At 41.9% G+C, this 20,721-nt stretch overlaps 1 protein-coding gene across 5 annotated transcripts; it reads left to right on the top strand.

Annotated features, from left to right (window-relative positions):
* Positions 1 to 768: 768 nt before the first annotated feature.
* On the top strand, positions 769 to 20,457 carry ehmt1b (euchromatic histone-lysine N-methyltransferase 1b). Of its 5 annotated transcripts, XM_057018010.1 has the most exons (27): positions 6,681 to 6,703; positions 6,807 to 6,852; positions 7,039 to 7,114; positions 7,198 to 7,694; positions 12,047 to 12,260; positions 12,378 to 12,526; positions 13,001 to 13,135; positions 13,250 to 13,321; positions 13,425 to 13,524; positions 13,774 to 13,911; positions 14,122 to 14,399; positions 14,807 to 15,039; positions 15,156 to 15,359; positions 15,438 to 15,520; positions 15,640 to 15,746; positions 15,897 to 16,019; positions 16,174 to 16,275; positions 16,565 to 16,669; positions 16,746 to 16,900; positions 17,010 to 17,177; positions 17,291 to 17,435; positions 17,518 to 17,595; positions 17,720 to 17,835; positions 17,980 to 18,066; positions 18,651 to 18,729; positions 18,872 to 19,047; positions 19,222 to 20,457. In XM_057018010.1, the coding sequence occupies exons 1-27, from the start codon at positions 6,696 to 6,698 to the stop codon at positions 19,409 to 19,411; spliced, it is 3,864 nt and encodes a 1,287-aa protein (XP_056873990.1). In that variant the 5' UTR covers positions 6,681 to 6,695; the 3' UTR covers positions 19,412 to 20,457. The 5 variants fall into 5 exon arrangements, with proteins under 5 accessions (XP_056873992.1, XP_056873988.1, XP_056873993.1 ...); XM_057018012.1 differs by lacking the exons at positions 6,681 to 6,703; positions 6,807 to 6,852 and adding an exon at positions 769 to 830; XM_057018008.1 differs by lacking the exons at positions 6,681 to 6,703; positions 6,807 to 6,852 and adding an exon at positions 3,087 to 4,366.
* The last annotated feature ends 264 nt before the right edge of the window (positions 20,458 to 20,721 follow it).

Genomic DNA, 20,721 nt, shown 5'->3' with positions numbered 1-20,721 from the left:
AGTTAATTTGTTCGTAATCAAACTGATAAAGGCATCTGTCACATAAACTCCTTGACGAAGGTGAAAACTGTAGTTTGCATGTAGTTTGTCTATGGAAAAAACAAACACAAAACAAATATAAACAACTAGCTTCTCTAACTTGATCAGCATTTTCCACCTTCCACTGTATATTATCTGTATCTGCTGGAGTCTGTAGGTTTTTTTCAGGGCAAAAACTATTAAAAACATTATTAAAGTACATGGTTGGGTCACAAGCATCATCCTAGTCTTCTTTATTCAAAAATATTTAAAAAAAAATCACAGAGGAAAGCTTTTTAAACACCAATTTTGGAAACAGTCTTTTAAAAATGAAATGTTTTAAGGACTACTGCAACAGCGCATTGACTCTGGTGGGAGCCATGGTTACCATCAGCGTTTCATCTCACACTCCACTTCAGAGGTACTATCTCAGTTATTAATTTAGTAAAAGTATTGCCATATTAGTTTTAAAAATACGAAGCATTTGTTTAATTTTTTCCCCATCTGTACTTGACTGACATCTGAAAATGGCATTGAATAGCAGACGTGAGCTTGAGAAATGAGGATGGGGGACTTGTATTCCGTACTTGCATTACATACACACATATATTTGTGTTTTCGTATTTCTAAATTACATTGACGCGCCTGTCAATGACAGTCTGATCATTTCTGCCATGAGATTTTGATGAACTCCATGTTTTTGACTCGCTCTGCCAACTGTGGCTCTACGCCGCCTAAAAATCAATAAATGTGACGCAAGCGTAGGTGGGCGGAGTTTACGTCCAGGCACCATGGCTTCGGTTGCACCCGAGGTGAGTGTGAGAGCTCTATCTATGCCGAGCTTGTTCTAGTTTCACGTTGATTTCCGGCCAGTTGCGAAGCTATATCGCCTCGACAGTCAGAAACACCCCGTTAAACGGTCGAATTATCGGCGTCGCTGTGTCTTTATGACGCGAATTCCCCGCTGCTGTTCCACAGTGCCTTGCTTTTGTGCTGAACTGGAGGGTAATTGAATGTGCAGGAAGATGCTGCGCCCCGGAACATGAATGTTTCATTCGTGCGGGTTGCGGGCTCTGCTCCGTAATTTGTTTATTCATGGTGCAGCCCTAAGTCACTGTCCTGCTTCTTTCCAGTTTAGCGCATTAAATTAGACTAATGATAAATATGATTGCGATTCATTCAACATCTTTACGCAGTTTAGCCGAGTTGTGTGCCACCGGCTTACTGGTGGCTAATTTGGACGCTGGTGTTTAGCTAGCTGCTAGCAGACAGTGCATACTTTCTTTAAATCTACGCGACTAATTCTCTCACTAGATATAGTTCTGAATCAAGATAGTCGTGGCTCAGTAATTCGTTTCAAAACGCTTGTTCCTAGTGGGTTTATCGTTTCTTTTGTTATTTCTTGAGATCTTTTAGCTATACTGTAAGTGATGCAGGCAAATGAAGGCAGCTGGTACTCAAAACCTCCCACTGTAAACATTTGACAGTCGCACTTAAACCGACTTGTGATGCTCTTTTTGTTCAATCATTTATCGGGTATTCGTTGGAAGTTTTCTGGCCAACTAGATGGGTTTCAGCCTCATTTAGGAGTGTGAGCCGTGCGTTCTTGTCTTTTTTAGAGATACGGTATGTAGTGTAGCTCAACAGGGGTCGCCCTAAAAGCGTTGGGTTCTCCAGTCGTTCTGTAAAGTTTACATCTGTAATGTTGACATGTATCATGACTGTCCGAATCCTGAACGAAGTCAGCCCTGGTGTCTCGTAACACATACCCCGGTTACTCTTAAAAATGGCACAACCATTTTTGACGCCTGTGCTGTTTTTCCTGCAGGTGGTTTTGCACAGTGTTGACATAAATTAATGGTTAATTGTGCTCTTTATTTGCAAAAGTAGAATGCACTGTTTGAATTGGGATTTGACTGAATTAGAATGTGATGGAAATGTGCATATTCCAACAACATGAAAAGCGAGTAGAATGACAATTACAAGGGGTACTAGGTGGCATTTTTTATGCTTGAATTGTGAATAGTTCATCCACTTAAATAAGTTGTAAAGTTGCATGTAATGCACAGCTGTATATGCATCCTGGCTTCTACCGTGTTCACTGCTGTCCACGCTTACACGTCTTATTTGTGGACCATTGTCGACTGTGCTCCTGACTTACCAGACTTGCTTCCATTGATGTATAGATTACAGGCTAATGGGTCTCTGGGTTGAACTGATAGTGCTTTTAGATGTCGGAGGCACAGCCAGGGTTCAGTGTCAAATATTGCTTTTCTAAAGGCGAAGGAACGTGTCTTTTTAAAAGAAATCGATATGACCAGCACTGCCCTGCCCACCAAATGTTGGGGATTTGGGAATTTATAAGACTCCCTCCCCGCAATTTATGAATAATCCAATGTTCAGGAAATTATACATTAATTTTTATGGGTGTGATCTGAATATGTAATTTGAATAGACCACCTGTCATAAAAGAAAGAAAACATGTATAATTTTAGAAATCTTTCAAGCTAAAATGCTATTGTCATTTATTGGGTAAATATCAACCTGGATAAACTTATTAGCCCTTGTTCAAGTATATTTTGAAAAATAATCTTTAATATATTGTCTCTGGTTTGCACAGTGAAATTCTCTGAGAAGGAATTAATCAACAATAGCATATAACCATCTACCATACAAGCTTTTTTCTAGGATTGCAAGTAAATAACTACATTTTTTCAGCTTTATAACAAAACATTAACAACATAAACATAAATAAACACTAACAACAGTAATGTTTTGATATAATAACTTCTTTACGAATCAGTAATCTCCTTATTAAGCAGCACTGACACATAAATGGTGGTCATTGAGTGGTGGTCTGATTAATTTGTTTAGCACCTTGTTAACATGCTTTAAAGCACACACATTTAAACCTGAAACCCTGCAAAATCAAAATGGAAAAATAAAATGCCCATGTGTATTTTAAAGGAGGAGATCTAGTCTGTTAGTATTGCCTACTTCCTGGGGGGTGGGGGGTGGGTGGGGGGTTGGAAAATTGAGGTTCTTAACTTCTGTGAGAATTTATGCCCTTTGGATGTCTTGAATTTTTCAGGATGAGAATATGTCAACATTGTTGCCACCATTACTGTACGAATACACTCGTTACTGGGCTTCAGCTGAAGAATTCTTTTGGGGTCCACGCTAACGGTGACTTCACTTGTGTTCAACCCTCTTCGTCAAGTGGCTGTGCTTTTGTGATGCTTCCTGCTCTTTTGTAACACAGATGTACCAGTTCGACATTACAGTGTGTGTTTAATTGTCTTACAATGAACAGTGTGAATATTGCTTGAACTAGTTTGAGTTTTAAAATGTGCATTGATAGATTTATGAATCAGATACGTAGGGATAATTGCTTCAGCCCTCATTCAATCTTCAGTTTGTTTTTAGTTACAACATGAAGCACGACCCTGTCTTTAACACAAATTCTAGGCTAGTGATATGCCAGAATCCATCTGCAGGTGGTCAGGAGGGCTCTGTGATACCCCATGAGCAAGTTTAATGTGCAGATTATGTTTTGGAGCCATAGTATTGGTGTAATTGGTATCAATTCTGAATTCAATTCTTACATTTTCAATTAGTTGCTACAAGTGTCACTAAATTTTGCTTTTGTTGGTCACTCTACACAACCTGGGGAAATTCTCTGCCCTTGAATTATCTGTCGGTACAGAGATTACAGCAGTGACTTGCATAGTGGTGATCTGGAACAGATTGGTCCCTCAACTACAACTCCAATTGCACTCAGAGCATTGAGGAGGAACAGGCCAGTTGTGTTTCCATCTCCAAGACCCTTTATGTAAGGGGGTTAATATTCAGTGGTTGGATGCAGCGGCAGCGTTATCATTGAAGCCCTCGACCGTCACCTTCTCTCAGATATGGCGTGGCGGCTGCTCACCTTGGCTGTGATGATGGTCACCTTTACTGTATAACAGCAAAAGGGAGCAATGATCAAGGGAAGGATGTAATGCTACACACCTGAAGTATCCGGTAGAAAATGGCCAAGCAAAGTAAGACTACACGAGTGTTTGTGGTGATGGATCTGTTCCATTGGATTGAAATGGATTGGTCTTCGTTTTTACTGTCTGAGCATGCTCTGTAGAAAACCTTTGGAAAGAGCACCGGCAGAGGGAGCCACTATGTCACATGACCACTGAGGTGAATGTGCATGCAGAGAAAGAAGAGGAAAAGAGGAACAATCTGTTCGACACGTTCTTTCTCTCTCTATCCTCCCTCTCTTTCTCTCTCTCACACACTCTCCCTCACCCACTCTGACGCCTTCTTCTTCTCAATAGAGGCCATGAGAAGAAAGCAGGTATGGAGCTTCCTGGAGACAGAGGAATAGACATGCTAGCTTTTAATTCACCACTCTTGGGTAAATGGCTAGGTCTGTATCTCAGGAGATGCATGGTTTTTCTTTCTCAGTTCTGTCATACTGAAGTTGCAATCATCTGATTTAAGCCTCCTGCTGAGTGATGTTGTTTCAAGGTTTTCCAGATGTATTTTCAAAGCACCTGCTGCTGCTTGTATTGCTGCTTGGCCAGCCTTTATTCCAGAAAATCTGCTGGACTGATGTTTAATGTTTGGGGAGCAGTACTCCATCATATTCATTTAGAAGTGCTGTGGTGGATCCTGCTGACCTAAAGGGTTCCTCATTGATTTGCACATCAGCCTTGTCAGGAGCACTCATAGGAGGCAAAGCAGACGTGGCTCGATACATAATGAGAAGTCTACTGACTTGAAGATCTGGAAATCTCCGGTCCAGCCTCCTTTCCACTGATTTTGTCTTGACCCCTCCTGCGTGGACCCCTCTTGGTTCATTTATAATGAGGGCTGTGGTGACTGGATCTGTCGCCCGCTCAGGAATTTACTGGAACAGGAGAATACAGAGGCGGCCTATCAATCCAAAGGCTCACAAGAGGCTGCAGTGTGCATACTCTCATGTTCAGCTGCACCTGTTTGGAGTCTTTCGACCAGCTATAATTTATCAATTTACTCTACATCTCAAAAGCTAGATTTTGATAGATCATTAATCCTATTGAATCAAAGTACAGATTCTTAGAAAATGCTCCTTTATTCTATCTGATGTAAAGATGTAAAGATGAGACTCTTGGTTTGAGAAAAGAGGTCACTTGAGGAAGTGACAAGAATTGTCTCTAATAGCAGGCTGTTGTTAGCGCGTCTCATCTTTAGGCCAGCAGCGTTTGTATTGGTTTTTCTATTTTAAGAATATTTTTACATGTCTTTTTCGCACACGCCTTTCTTGAGCAATACTTAAAATAATAAAATGATTAACCTATTCATCTTTGTCACTGAGGGACGGTCGATACCATTGTTCTGTTCATGTTATGCTAAGTGGGTGTGTCACCTGACGTAGCTGGTAGTATAAAGGCTTTTATTTGTGTTTTCTTTGGCATCTAATCCTAACCTCTATGTTTTCCAAAGGCACCTTCATTTTAATGGTGTAGAGTAGTACTAACGTGCAGCTCTTTTGACCGTCCCAGTTTCTCAAGGTGTTGTCAGTGCAAAATGATTGGTGCATTATAATATTTCAACACGATCTTTTAAAAGATCGAAAAGATATTTTTGAAGAGCTAACTTGCAGTTTCACCTAAGGTTCCTTTGGGAATGCATACCAAAATAGCCATAGCCAAATTTGTGGTGGGCTCTACTGTTCTATCGCTAGGGCACCTCTCCAGGTTCCTGATCAGCACTCAGATCGTAGCCTCTCCTTCAGAAGTGTCTTCTGCTCTGTCCATATCCCCATTCACAGGTCTCCCACACCCCATGTTCCCCCATCTAGTGGAAAAGAGCTGTAATGGCCATACACTGCCAGTAAATAATCTGGTTGCGAAATGGCGGAGATCTGCAGACTGCCTTCTCTGCCTCCCCTCCCCCCTCCTTTTGGTCTCCAGCTTTCAGGTTCCAATTTCCAACACTAGGGGGAGGAATGAGGCCGGTTTTGTAATATTCCTTATTTAATAGCAACAAAAGAAAGAAGGAAGGAAGGAGTCTCTTGGTTGTCTTGACCATCATATGCTCACTAAATTCCTTTAGATCGTGTAATTCAGAGGACTGTTCCAAACCTGGTGTTCTTTGGGATGTACCAAGCGATCGTGCTGTCAGGCTGCTTCTCGGCCCACTTGTTGTTTGACAAGGTTGAGGCACTAGCAGTGATCAGTTTTACCAAAGCGTCCCTAAGGTGTGGGTTCTGTTTGCACGCAGGTTGTATCATGCATCTTAAAATTAGAGGATGTATAGATGTACACTTCTGTTGGAAGTTAGCCTTTTTGCTGCTCATTAGTTTACAACTCCTGTTCTTGGCAGTCTTTATTCAGGAGTCATGTGAAGTTGAAGAGATCACAACACGAGGCTTCACTAGGACTATTCGGCTGCACTTCAGAGGCAGAACGAAGTAGCAACGTATCTTAGACGTTTGATCATTAAAGAACCGTATGAAGACTGTTCTGATCATCAGCTTTGGGTTATTTTCTGAGGGGGAGCGCGGCCCAGGAGTGTTGGCTGTTGAAGCTCTCCCGTCTGTGTAGAGGCAGACAGCGGGCGGTGGAGCTCTTTTTGAAGCTCCCCCAGCTAATCTAGTTCTCTAATTGTTGGCTAAAGAACCGAAAAAGGGAATAGAGACAATGAAACTGTATGTATTTGCCCTCTTTCTTTTGGCTTGAGTATTTTTTGGAATGTTGATTTGTCAGATGCAAACTGAAACAGCTGCTGCCATTTTCAACCTTTTCACACAGTTGGAAGCAGGATTATTTTTTAATCAACCAACTGTCACCTCGGTCTGTAAGGAATATCGGCTTTATATTTTGACTTGCATGTTACCCACCACCGTGTTAGTTTACAACAATTGCCAAAAAGCTGAGCGTTTTTAAAAATATTTTCAATATCTCGACATACTTTTATCATTTAAAAAAGTTCAAGTATGTTTTTTTTCTGACTTGCAAATACACTTTTTTTCCCTCTCACTAGCCTGCTGGTCTAGCAAAGGGCAGCGTGGATATGGGTGCCTCCACACACAATCTTGATCCAGAAGAGGAGAAGCCAGGTATCACCATCTTAAATGAATGCACATGGCACCAGTGATTGTCTTTAAATTAAATGTGCTTTTTCTGGTTGATTCCTTCATAGGAGACAAAGAAGCAAGGCATGTGTCATCCCCTCCTGCAGAGGCACTGCTGAACGGAACAGAATGTGATGACATCGGACATGAGATCCCAAACGATAGCTCTGAAACAAACAAGACTTTGCTACTGGTGAACGAGAATGGCGCAGTAGACACGGAGCCACCGCACGGTTCAGTTACTGGAAGCAATGGATTGATTCTTACAAAGCTGCCCCAGGAAGGCGACTCCACAGCAACAACTGTTATGGGAGTTACACCCCACAGGACTAACTGGTCGCCCTCGGGCTCAGCAGCAGGGGGACATATGGCCAATCACATCTCTGGGTGTGCACAGAGTTCAGGCGCACGACAGACTGACCATGGCACGGGGAATTCGTCGGGACAAGGGGCACCAGACACTAATAACTGCACATCATTGTCCCCTGCAACGACTCGAGCAACAATAACAGTACACAGAGCACGAAAGACCATGTCCAGACCTGCTGTGAGCCCAGCACAAAAGGTGATACATCAGTGTGGGGCATTGTGGGCAATTCCATAGTATTCTCTTATCCTGATTATTGCTGTCTATGTCCGCAGCGTGGTTAAAATCCAGTCATTTAATACATCGCAGAAGTAGCCCGTACGTCTCATAATCTGCTTCTTGAGCAGCTCTTACTGGGTTTTGTTTCCATCAAAGTGTCAGGACCTACAGTACATTAAAAATCCAATTCCAATTTTATGAAACATTTGATCAAATTTCGATCATGTTTTTAAATAAAATTGAAATACAATTCATATAGGCCAACTAATCTACTTGCTGCAACTAATCACCTAGAGCTAGAAGTGGGAGAAGGTGCTGTAGACTGTTGGCCAGAAGCTTATTTTTACTAGTATGTGTTTTTTTTTCTGGGTAAATGATAAAAGTCCCTCTGGTAGAGAAGGACCAAGAATCCCAACATTTGCAAAAAAAAATATATCAACCCTTTGGAATTACCTAAATTGGTCATACAATGGGATCTGACCTTGAAGATCACCAAAATAGACAAACCCTGTCTACAATTAAATGTTTTTATTGACATAGCATGACATCCACAGTGGATGTTGGAAAAAGTATGTGAACCTGGATTCAAAGCCTATTTGCCTTACACAAAACAGCTTTCAGAAGACCTACAAAGTGAAATGATTGACCTACACAAAGCTGGAAAGAGAGTCTTTAAACGGAGAAAGTATCCACACTGTTGCTACTCTCCCTAAGCATGGTGATTCTGTACAGATGACTCCTAGAGTACAGCAGAAAGCACTCAAAAAGGTAGAGAAGAATCCCAGAGCATCAGCTAAAGCCTTACAGACTTATTTACAAACATCTCTGTTGACAAATTAGTAAAGTAAACCATGAAACGAGAATGCAACTAATTGGGGGAAGCCACTGTGGTCTGACCATTCCTTCAGGTTTGAAGCTAGCAGATGAAACCCAAATTTAGTTGTTTGGAAGGAACTTACGATGCCTTCGTGGTGGGGGAAAAACCCACAGAAATTTACACAGCGCACCAATATTAAAACCTCGTCCTGACTGTGACGTATGGTGGCATCATCATCTGGGGCAGCTTTGGTGCCCCGGGGGCAAGTTCATCAAGACAAGGAGACCATCTGTCCACCAACGGGCATGGGTGGTGCCACACAGCAACGATCCAAAGCACATAAGTAAATAAACGTCAAAATGGCTTCAATGGATGACAGTTTGCCTCCTGGAATAACTCAGTCCCCCCCCCCCCTTCCTTAGGTGGTTTACACCACACATCACAAGAATGTTGCTGAAGGGAATCAGTTAATTTAAAGGGAATTTCCAAAATTCTGCCTGACCATGGGGCAAGTTTGATCCAACACTAGAAAAGATGTTTGGTTGAGCTGATTGCTGCCAATAGAGGGCAACCAAACAGTCATTACATCCAAAGGTTCACATACTTTTTCCCATCCTGCACTATCATTGTTGACACGTTGTGCTCAATTGAAACGTATAAGTATGTGGTGCATTAGTTTAAAAAGACTGTTGGTTTATTATTGGGTCTTAGATGAAAATCAGAACATTTTTATTCCAAAGGCTTAACATACTTTTTCTTGTAACTGTATGTAGCTTCATGTGCAGTCAGTGCATATCATGAGTCTCAGACATTTGCTGCATTGTCATGTATGCTAGTTAATTTGCTTTACCTACCATCCAGGTAATAGTGGCTAAATGCTTCCATTCAGAATATCAGTTTACCCAATATCCGTCTAAATGAGAGGAAATTCTTCAAACAACAATTTTCCCAGGTCTAAAGTCTTGGCAGTGCATTCTGTTCTGGTGTCCTTCTGCCAGGTTGCTGTTGTTGGTCATCTTATCAGGCCCCCTTTTGCTTTCTGATAAGCCCCAATAAGTCAAAAGGCCATTAAATAGGGTTATTAACTCATGGCTGGTGGCTATTTTGGTGGCAAGGGTAGAGCAGTGGCCTCTATAACTGTGTCATGAGCCTTGCTTCAGCACTTTATGCTGCTCTACTCACGTTGACTAGACTGACTAGTTCAAGTAAAGAGGACTTTATACAAGTTCAATAGCCACATGAACTGGGGCCAAATGAGGAACACCAAAGCTTGATTTTACTGAGAGAGCAGAGGTAATCCTTCCTAAAACCTCTGATTGTGTCCAGCCTTGGTTAATGCACCCGTTCCTTGTCTTTTAGTTAAGTGTTGTGGCTTTTAATGGGCTCCTCTAATACAGGAAGTTTTAGCTCTATCAATATGGAATCTTTCACCAGCGAACTGGCCATTCATGCTGGGAATGCTTGAGGACATCCTAATTGGGAGTGACTCGGTTGAGCTCAAACAAAGTTTAAAGTTTGACCTCACTGTTCTCTCGTCCTTGATTGGCTTTCAGACTGTTCTCAAGGAATTCTGTTGAGACTTTATGCTGATGCTGGTCTCAAGTATCCCTTTTAAATCCAACATCTGTCTCCATGTGGGATGCCTTGTGTCCATCTGGTTGTGAGCTACTACTTTTAGAAGCACTACAATAGTCTCCAGCACTTTTCAGTCGGTTTATATAAGCAGCTTAAACGATCTCTGCTGAAAACTGGACTTTGGCATCTCATCAGATTGGGTTCCCTGGCCTAGTTTAGGTGCAACTTTAGTCCTCCTCTTTAACACTTGGTGGCGATATGTGTCTCTTCGTTGTTTGGTTAATATGGGCCAGGCAGCAGAACCACATTTCCAATAATAGAAAGTTGTGTATATATGTTTTCTCATCTCATATGTAATATATGCTTTACTTATAGTGCATAGAAGATCCGCGCTACACCCCCTTGGTCATGTGTATTTTGAGAGGCGCACCGGAACGCAGTATTCTTGGTTGTTTTTGTTCTGGGGTCGTACGCCGGGGCGGCGGTTGTGGTGCATGGGCACATGCACTGTGTAGTATATACATGCTGGAGCAAATTGATTTCTGTTTGCAATATGTGCTTTCCTATATTACGTGCGTGGACAGGAATATCGACGATATCAGTCGGACTAAGGTGCTCACATGCACTTCAACTGGCTAGGTATGGTAGGACTGAGGCAGTAACTTGCAACGTAAACTTCCTGCTTGAATAATTTATGCAATGCAGCTTTGTAGTAGTCAGAATATAGAGAATATAGGAGTATAGGAGTTAAGCCGCCTCCCCAGCTGAATTTGCAATGTTTTACTTTGTTGTTCTTGGGCCTCACCGGTTGACCTTTTATGTCACACCACAATGATCCATAAAGAAGTTAGCCCGTGAATTAGCACCCACAGCTAAATCAACAGCAGTGATGTTTAGTGACGTGTAAAGTTGGTAACCAGCACCAGAAGTCTCTGTCGCTCCAAAAAGAATTAGCCATGGTCGCTGAGGTTCCTACTGGTTGCTACCGTGCACAGCAGGCTGCTCCCTGGGATGCTTCTGCTACCAGGTCAGCAAAATAGAAATCAAATATTGTGCAGATCGCACAGACCAGATTGGCATCCGCATGCACTCGTAAATCGACGTGCAACCAAGCTATGTGGGGTGTTATTTCGGGTGCCTTTGGACTTCAATGGCCTGTTTTAGTTGAGCTAATGCATCCACCTGCATTTCATGTACTCGGACTTGTACTATCTCTGCTTACAAGACCTTAATCTTTCTGTCTTTGGAAAGACCAGCGGTTCCTTCTGTGCTGATGTCAAGGATGCTTCCCATTTTCTCGAGCTCCATGCTGATAGTTTCCTACTCTTTCTTGTGACAGGACTGGCCCCCCATTTAAAGGCTTTCACCCGTCACTCCTCCATTTTGCTTCTGATTCTGGCAGCTTAGCCTCAGTTCTCATGCCTTTTGGTCACTTCCTTTCTGGTTGTGATCTGTTAGGAGTACTGACAGACTTTGGACTGCAGGCTCATGATTTTCCTCCCTCTTTTTTCTGCCTTCAAGCTGTACTTGACTAATTTGGCATATGCTAAAGAAAGTCATGATCAAGGTCAGACCCCTCCACAAATTCTCTCAAATACTTTTACTGCCTTATTGGATCTTGAGGGCCGTCTCTGATCTTTGTCCAGTCACAGATTTGCTGATTTGTTTAATCTTGTGTTTATAATATATGTTGGTCTGTCCTCTAAATTAGAAACAAGCAAATTACACATTAATCAGGGTTCACTACTACTCCGACACTTACATTAAACCAACTGTTTCCCTTTCCACTATGTTAAACTGGCACTTAATGAAGAGTATCACATCTAAAATTTGATTTAAGGATGACTATATTATAAAAAAAATCAAATAAATGTTTCCTTTGTAACCCAGACCTGCGTAACAAAGTACCAATGAATGCATATTTTTTTCTCTCCTACAGCTGCTTAACAAGGAGTTGCGAGAAGCAAAGAGTGCCAAAATGAAGACGAATGTCACCCCAGACACACAGACATCCTCGCTGCAGTCCTCTCATCAGAACCATTTACCTCAGAGTTTACCACATACGGCAGCTTCAGCACAAAAGGCTTCCTCAGCCTTACCAGGGGCTCCTTCAGCAGATGCTTCTCCTCCAGCCTCAGCTAAACCTCATCTAGGTGGACTGATCCCATAAACAACCTCAGAAAAATGTCCCATTATTATTTGATCAGTGTTGCGTAAAATTTGGGGGGGGTTCCTTTTAAATATACCTTATTTTTTCTCTTGTGCTGCAGGCTCTATCTCAGGAGGGTTGTCAATGCGTAAGAAGAAAAGGAGAATGGGAACATACAGTCTAGTTCCGAAAAAGAAAACCAAAGTGCTTAGACAGAAGTCTGTGCTGGAAATATTTAAAGAACTACAACAGACTGCCACGAGTCCACAGGTCTGCTTCTCACATTTATTTAAAAATTAAATCTCACGCATAATAAGCCCTTACATTTTAGCATTCAAGTAAATCTTGAATTTAGGGTCATTTTGTTGCAAAATAAAAGGTGATTCTGAGGTGTAAAAGCTCTTTAATGCTATTGGAAAATAGCTAATTGCATTAGAACTATTAACACTAAGAACAGGCATTATTGCCAGTACCAAGTGATGAGTAATGTTGATGATTGGGATGATTATTTTTAGTTTTTGTGAGAAATCTTACAGCTGACGATAGTCTTTCCATCTATTACCGGTTACTAGAAAAGCTATTACCATAGATCAATATGTTTCAGGATTAGAATGTGCAGCCAATAGCAAATAATGGGATAGTCATATAATTGAATGATTCATGACAAATATCTGGAGCCATATAAGAACCTTTCAGTGAAGCAGGAAACAAGAACAATGTAAACTTTACGCTTTTATTGTGCAGAGTGAAGCGGTGGTGAACATAAATGGGGAGAAGATTGAAAATGCATCAGATGAGGAAGAGTCTGAGGAGGTAGATTCTGAGGAAACGGAAGAACCCGTTAGTGCTGTAGAGGAAACATCTGAACCTATTTCTCAGGTTAGAACAGAGAACCCTTTTCTACATGCAACCCATTTTTTGAAAATGGGTCTTTTCCACCATAAAACTCACTCAGAGTGAGAGAATTATTCTCTGTTTCTGTTTGTGGTGAAGGAGGGAGAAGAGCAGGAGTCGGAACAGTCTGGAGACGGGGAGGCAGAGGAGGAGGGCACGGAGTCTGATTTGGTAGGAAGCAAGATTGTTATTCAAGCCAATGGCGTTGACATTCAGCAGCTGTCTCTCTTTTCCTGCTTATCACCATATCTGAGAACAATTCTCTCCGCTTTAGAGCTCAGAGTCGAGTTTGAAGAAGAAATTAAAGAAGAAAACAAAAGCAGACAGTGCTTGGCTCAGGCCAAGGAAAAGAAAGAAAAGGATAAAGGCCAAAGGTGATTTTCACATTATTAATCCCTGTGCTGAGACTACAGCTGCTCACCTGAGCTCCATCACACAGAATCTCTCATGGTTTTCAACCTCAACTCCTCTTGAAAGATTGATGTTGTTTAAGATCAAAGAATTTTTCCATGACCTTTATTTCCAGAATCTAAAAAATAGAAATAGCGGAATAATAATGGAGTAATGGCTGATTTTAGGGTTGGGGTCTGGATTTTAAGACTATTGTTGATTTTTGTGCTCAGATTCAGAGGCAATGGACCAGTCGCAGCCTCCAGTTCGTGCACAGATAGACGAGAGCAGCGAATACACACACATTTCCTCAGCTGAGCCAGTCAACCTCAGTAAGAGCAAAGAGCTGTTGGAGCCCTCACAAATCAAAGGTGAGATTGACTTGAGAACATGCCCCATGCTCACTATTTCCCCCCTAATGAGGTTTCCACAGAAGTTCTGAGACCTTAGATGGTTATTATGGTTATTATTTCTCTTATCTACACGTTCCAGCTAGTCACTGATGTCAAAAAAACTGCTAATTAAGTGAATTAAATTGATCTTGGCATACATGTTCCAAGCACCTGCACTTCCTTTTTTAGAATCTTTGGAATCATCTATCGAGGAGGCTCAGGAACTTCCCCTGTGCAGCTGTCGCATGGAAACGCCAAAGAGCCGAGAGATCCTCACCCTGGCAGACAGGAAGTGCATGGCCACAGAGAGCATTGATGGACAGCTGATTCGCTGCCAAGGCGCCATATTGAAGCATGAAATGATGCGTCCATCCAATTCTGTTCAGCTGCTGGTCTTGTGCGAAGACCACCGCAATGGCATGGTGAAGCACCAGTGCTGCCCCGGCTGTGGCTTTTTCTGCAGGGCTGTAAGTACACACCTGACCTTTCAAGGGTCAGACTCGCATTGATCATGTGTACACAAGAGTAAAACTTTCTAATAAATACATTAGGAGGACGGTGTTATGACGGGGAGCACAGGGCTACTGTGAAAATAGTTGCTACTGTCAAGTTACGTCCAGCAGATGGCGCTAACGGATGGGTTTTAAAATGGAATCACATTTTCACCAGTATCATGGAGAATTTGTGTCGGGACCGCTAATTAAACACAGAAGACAATGATTTTATCTCCGAAAGGGAGCTGCCACTAAGAGAATGTGAGGCGCGAAGCTTTCCTATAATTTTCTTTAGATCTTCAGTGAGTGTCAGTTTTTCTCGAGCAGGTAAATGTTGCGGGCAGTCATTTTAACAACTCTTCTTTTGTTTTTCTGGACAGGGAACCTTCATGGAGTGTCAACCAGACATCAGCATTTCCCATCGGTTCCATCGCGCTTGTGCCTCGGTGCTGAAAGGGCAGAGCTTTTGTCCCCACTGTGGCGAGGAGGCCAGCAAGGCGAAGGAGGTCACCATCGCTAAAGCTGATACCACCTCCACGGTCCCACCTGTGGTTGTCCACGGAGGCGCCACAGCTGCGGTTCCTGAGGGCCGTGCAGACACCACTACTGACATGTAAGCCATCTAACGTGGTCGGACGTTGGTGTAATCATGAATCAAGTCCTACATTCTGGAAGTCTTCATCCACAGAGTTTCATGATCTGTAAATCTCTGTCTACATTTGTTCTCAGCTTATCGCAGTTGGCGGTGGACACTGAAGTCAGCAGCAAAGCAGAACACTTCCTGCCTGATCGACTCCACATCTCTCCTCTTCCTGGGTCGTCCAGCTTCACATTAGTGCCGCCCAGATCGGGAACCACAGAGCAAGCTCCAGTCCCTGCAGGCCCACCACGGGAGACTCTGGAGAGCATCCTGGTTGCTTTGGACACTGAAAAGTAAATTCTGGAAGCCATGTTCAGAATTTGTAAGGATAATTGAGTGGCTCATTTTTAATCCTTGTGCGCTTTCATCAGGCCGAAGAAACTGAGGTTTCATCCAAAGCAGCTTTACCACTCGGCCAAACAGGGGGAACTCAAAAAAGTCTTCCTCATGTTGGGTATAATCGCACATTTATGTCTCGTCACTCTTATCGCTTTAGAGCTTCTAATTCCATCGTCTGGTTCCTGACACGGTTGTATTTCATGGTGAAATATCTTCATTCTCTTTACAATCCAGTCGATGGTATAGACCCAAACTTTAAAATGGAATCTCAAAACAAACGCACACCGCTCCATGCTGCAGCTGAAGGAGGACACAGCGACATCTGTCACATGCTTGTACAAGTGAGAGTACTTGTCATTGATTTTGTTTTGTTGTTTTTTTTTTGCTTAACCTTATTGAAAGAAAGCATTTATACTGTCCATATCTTACCGGGACTTTTCATGGGATTTTTATTTTTATATTTAAATATTCTTTTACATTCTCTTTATTAGGCTGGTGCAAACTTGGACATATGTGATGATGATCATAGGACACCACTGATGGAGGCCTGTGAGAACAACCACATGGCGACTGTGTTGTACCTGCTTAGAGCGGGAGCCAATGCCACACAAAAGGTAAACCTGAGGAAATGCCACTGGAATTTACTTGTCCCTTTGTTTATTTTTTATTTATTTTTATATATGAAATTAGCTGAAGTCAGTAAACTCGAAGTTTTTAACTGCGTGTTGAGAATAATGTCATCATGCCCACATTTTGTTCCGTTCTCAGGATGTTGAGGGGTTCACGTGTCTCCACCTAGCGGCAAAGTCTGGCCATTACGCAATCGTTGAGCACCTCCTCCTCACAGGGCTGATCAACATCAACTGCCAGGTCAGTACAGTCGTTTCACATTTCAGGGGTTTGGCCCATCACTGATTTGAGGGATGAAGAGAACGTAATGTGGGGCTTTAAGTTTTACTCAGTTGTGTGCAGTTATTCCCCAAAATGCAACTTTAACTTCTGCTTACGCTTCATATTTAGTGTTCCTTCCTGTGGAATACATTGACAAAGCTTCCCATTAACAACAGTCTTGGCAAAGTTTTGATCGTATTTAGACTATATTGAGCTACGGTAATTATTTTGCACAGTTAACGGTGCCATTTATGTGATTGTGAATCAGGATGATGGAGGCTGGACCCCCATGATCTGGGCAACAGAATACAAACATGTGGACCAGGTGAAGCTGCTTCTGTCCAAAGGAGCTGACATCAGCATCAGGGACAAGGTTCGCCACAAAGCCTGTTCAGACTGTGGTTGACAGATTTTCCACAGTAATATATTGTTCTAATCTTTGGCACCAGGAGGAGAACATCTGCCTTCACTGGGCAGCATTCTCAGGCTGTGTGGATATTGCTGTGCTCCTCCTGGATGCCAACTGTGACATGCACGCAGTTAACATCCACGGAGACTCTCCTCTGCACATTGCTGCTCGGGAGAATCGTCTAGAGTGTGTCACGTGAGTCAATGCCTTTAAAAAGTAAAGAATCATGTACATTTTAAGGGCTTTGTGCCCTTAAGAGAAATAAAAAGCCAAATAACTTATCCAAAATGAAAAAAATCCACAGGCTTTTCCTAAGTCGAGGAGCTAATGTGTTTCTGAGGAACCGCGAGGGAGAGACTCCCCCAGACTGCTGCGGCCACAATTCAAAGGCCTGGGCAGTGCTGCAGGCCAGCAGGAAGGAGCGGGGCAGCAACAGCAGCATGGACAAAGCAGAGGAAAAAGTCCTCCACAGGTCGAACATGAGAGTCATCGTTGCAGAAAGAACTGCACCTTTTATTTCCATGACGTCACCTCGATCTTCATTTTGAGATCTCTGACAGTCTCTGTCGTCTCCCATGCTCACAGTGACATAGCCCTGGGTCACGAAAGAGTCCCCATCCCCTGCGTTAACTCTGTGGACAGTGAACCTTATCCAGAGGGTTACAAATACATCCCTGAGAACTGCGTCACGTCCCCCATGAACATCGACAGGAACATTACTCACATGCAGGTCGGTCCCCCCCTGTTTTAACAGATATATTGACATTATGAAATACTGGGTCTAACCTTGTGTTGCTGCCCATGGCCTGCAGTACTGTGTGTGTAAGGAGAACTGTTCAACAAGTATCTGTATGTGTGGACAACTCAGCCTGCGCTGCTGGTATGACAAGGTGAGAGGGAAGGTCTTTATTAGCACGTCAGCCTTCATTTAACTGGATCCAGAACTATACAGCACACTGACGCAGCTGACCAGAAGCACAGGGATATACTTAATATTATTTTTCTCCTGTTTAGACTGGTCGACTGCTCCCTGAATTCTGCCGTGAGGAGCCACCTCTCATATTTGAGTGTAACCATGCGTGCTCTTGTTGGAGGACCTGTAAGAACAGAGTGGTGCAAAATGGACTCAGGTGCCTTTACTGTCATTTAGTTTGAATTCTGGAACGGATGAGCATGTGTTTAGAGTAACGATATCCAGCGTTACTCAACTCTGCTGTTCATTTTTATATAATGGAGCCAATCTCGTGTATCTCATCCTGTTTGTGTGTTTTCAGGACAAAGCTTCAGCTCTTCAGGACCAGTAAGAAGGGCTGGGGTGTCCGCGCACATCAAGACATACCACAGGGAACTTTTGTGTGCGAGTAAGTTCACTTTCTTCTTCTATAGTATTTTTATCAGATAAAATGTCTTTAATCGGGTCTCTTATCTTTCTGTGTGGAAAGTAATAAATCATTTAAAAAAATGTCCAGATTAGTCATATGAAACTTTTAATTTCTGAGTACTTTTCAAGGTAAAATTTCTCCGATACTGTTCATTGGAATTGAAATAGTTAAAACAATCCTAATCATGCACACTCAGCTCTTTATGTCTGGAATTGGTTTGTATTTTTTCCAAAGTTGAAGCTTTATTCAGCAGATTTACAAGTATTCAAAGCAAATTTTGGTGGTGAAACAGGCGAGAAGGCTCAAGCTGCATTCAACAATAAGAAATATAGGCGTCAAGGAATTAAACATCATGTATTTATGAGGGAAATACAATTTTTTTAGGAATGAGTTTTTCATTCTTACCAAAATCTAATGAATCATTCTGCTCTTTTTGGAGTAATTTCTCTATTGGAATAACTTCCAGCGGACTATCTTACAACTGCAGTATGTTTGAATTAAACCTGTTAATTCCATCAGCATTAAGCTCATCAGCTTCTGACAATTAATCCTACTTCAAACAGGTACGTAGGTGAAATAATCTCTGAAGCCGAAGCAGAGATGAGGCAGAATGATGCGTACCTCTTCAGCCTGGATGACAAGGTAATCCACATGTTGAGACGGAAAAACTGCTGAAAAAGATGAAAACCACTCACTTTTGAGATTTGATCTCGCACATTTCTGCTCTTGACTTCTCACTCGTAGCATATTTTCTAGATCGTCTTGCATTTATCCTCCCTCACAGCCTCAAGATCTCTACTGCATTGATGCCCGTTTCTATGGAAACATCAGTCGCTTCCTTAATCACATGTGTGAGCCCAACTTGTTTGCCTGCCGAGTGTTCACAACGCACCAGGACCTTCGATTTCCACACATCGCCTTTTTTGCTAGTGAAAACATCAAGGCTGGAGAAGAGCTTGGGTATTTATGTTATATAATTATAATAATTCACTCTTGGGTTGTCATAGTTTTTCTCTTTAACATACAAGTTAAATACAAAAGTTTAGTTGGTTTATTGGTTTCTACAATATGCGATTAGAAATTCGATTCACCATTAAATAGTTTCCCTAACCAATTCTTCTGTTGATTTCTCAGGTTCGACTATGGCAGCCACTTCTGGGAAGTCAAAAGCAAGGTGTTCAACTGTGAATGCGGCTCTTCTAAATGTAGATACTCATCAGCAGCTATGGCGACGCTGCAGGCAGACAGCACCCCAGAGGATCAGCAGCAGCCCAGTGCGTCTCCTGACACCAGCTCCTCCAACAGCCCCTCCAGTCCTCCCTAAAACTCGCCTCATGTTTACTTTCACTACATGTTAATGACTAAGGGACACCCAACACCTGTTTTTATCCTGCCTGAACTTTTATTAGTCATCTCGTACTATCTCTGCTCATTAAAAACATTCAAGAAATGAAGCAAACGCACAAACCCCAAAAGAACTTGCCGTTTTCAACATGAACACCAGGGGGCGGCAACTGCCGCCACATCAGCGAGACAATAGATCTGTCTTCACATTTACACGTAAAAGGAAGGTAAAAGGTGCATTATGTTGTTTGAAAATTGTCAGTTCATATTATTAAAAGGCTTCTATTGAAGAATCATAAATATGTTGAGGCTATGTTGTCTTTTGCAAAGACAACAGCAGCACGTCTGTACTTCTCTTGTTTGGCCACTGGGGTCACATCAACCATTCCAAAAATAACAGAATTTTAAAACCACGTTGCCACTTTTTGTCACTTCTTCCTTGTTTTTAGTATATAAACAATCGCCCGAGATCTGCCACCCTAGTTCATAATGGAATGAAACAATGTAAAGACAGCAGCACTACAGGAGCCTTTTTGGCCAGTGCAAATCTGTCTAATGCAAAAATGAACCATTTTTTTTTTGGAATTGAGGTGTTTTGTAGTTTGCATAAATTGGATGATCTGCAGCTTCTGTCAGATATTTTCCCAGTTAATTGAAACGGCTTAAACACAAACAAGAAAATGGTGCTGACAAAGGTTTTTACTTTTGTTTTCATTTTTATTACTGAAGTGAACATAGTTTGTAAAATAAGAGAACATTTTAAGTTTTTTTATGTTATATTTTAAGTCCCATTTTCTAATTGTAGTGATTGTAGCTAGGTTGTCTTTACTTGTGTTCCAGAACCTGCTCATGGAAGACAATGCCTCTTTTTTAAATGTTTGTTAGTGAAGCAGTGCGCTTGATGAAAGGTATAAATGGAAAAAAGTTCGAAAAATGCACTTCCATTCTGTTCTGTTACATATTTCTCGATCACCATTCGTCTAATTGGTTGTATGTTTTTCAATAAATTTACTACTATTGCATTTATTCCCATGATTTTCTTGATTTTTTTTTCCTTTGCTCCTTTAGCTCGACAGTCATAAAATGTCACAACACACATAATAAAGCCTGAAACTAAATACATTTATCTCTGTGAACCTTTAAAGTGTATTCCTCTGTAAATGAGTGAATCTGCACAGGAAACATATCCAGCAAACCTTTTTTGCAAAGTTAGATGTTATAATAATTATAATGTTATAATGATGGACCGTCAGTGGTTCTTATCAGTTGGAAAATCTGCTGTCATAGTTC

This window comes from Takifugu flavidus, chromosome 20 (assembly GCF_003711565.1).
Source record: "Takifugu flavidus isolate HTHZ2018 chromosome 20, ASM371156v2, whole genome shotgun sequence".
In the NCBI taxonomy this organism is placed as follows: domain Eukaryota; kingdom Metazoa; phylum Chordata; class Actinopteri; order Tetraodontiformes; family Tetraodontidae; genus Takifugu; species Takifugu flavidus.
Note: the sequence above shows the minus strand (reverse complement) of the source record. Positions and strands in the feature narration are given on the sequence as shown.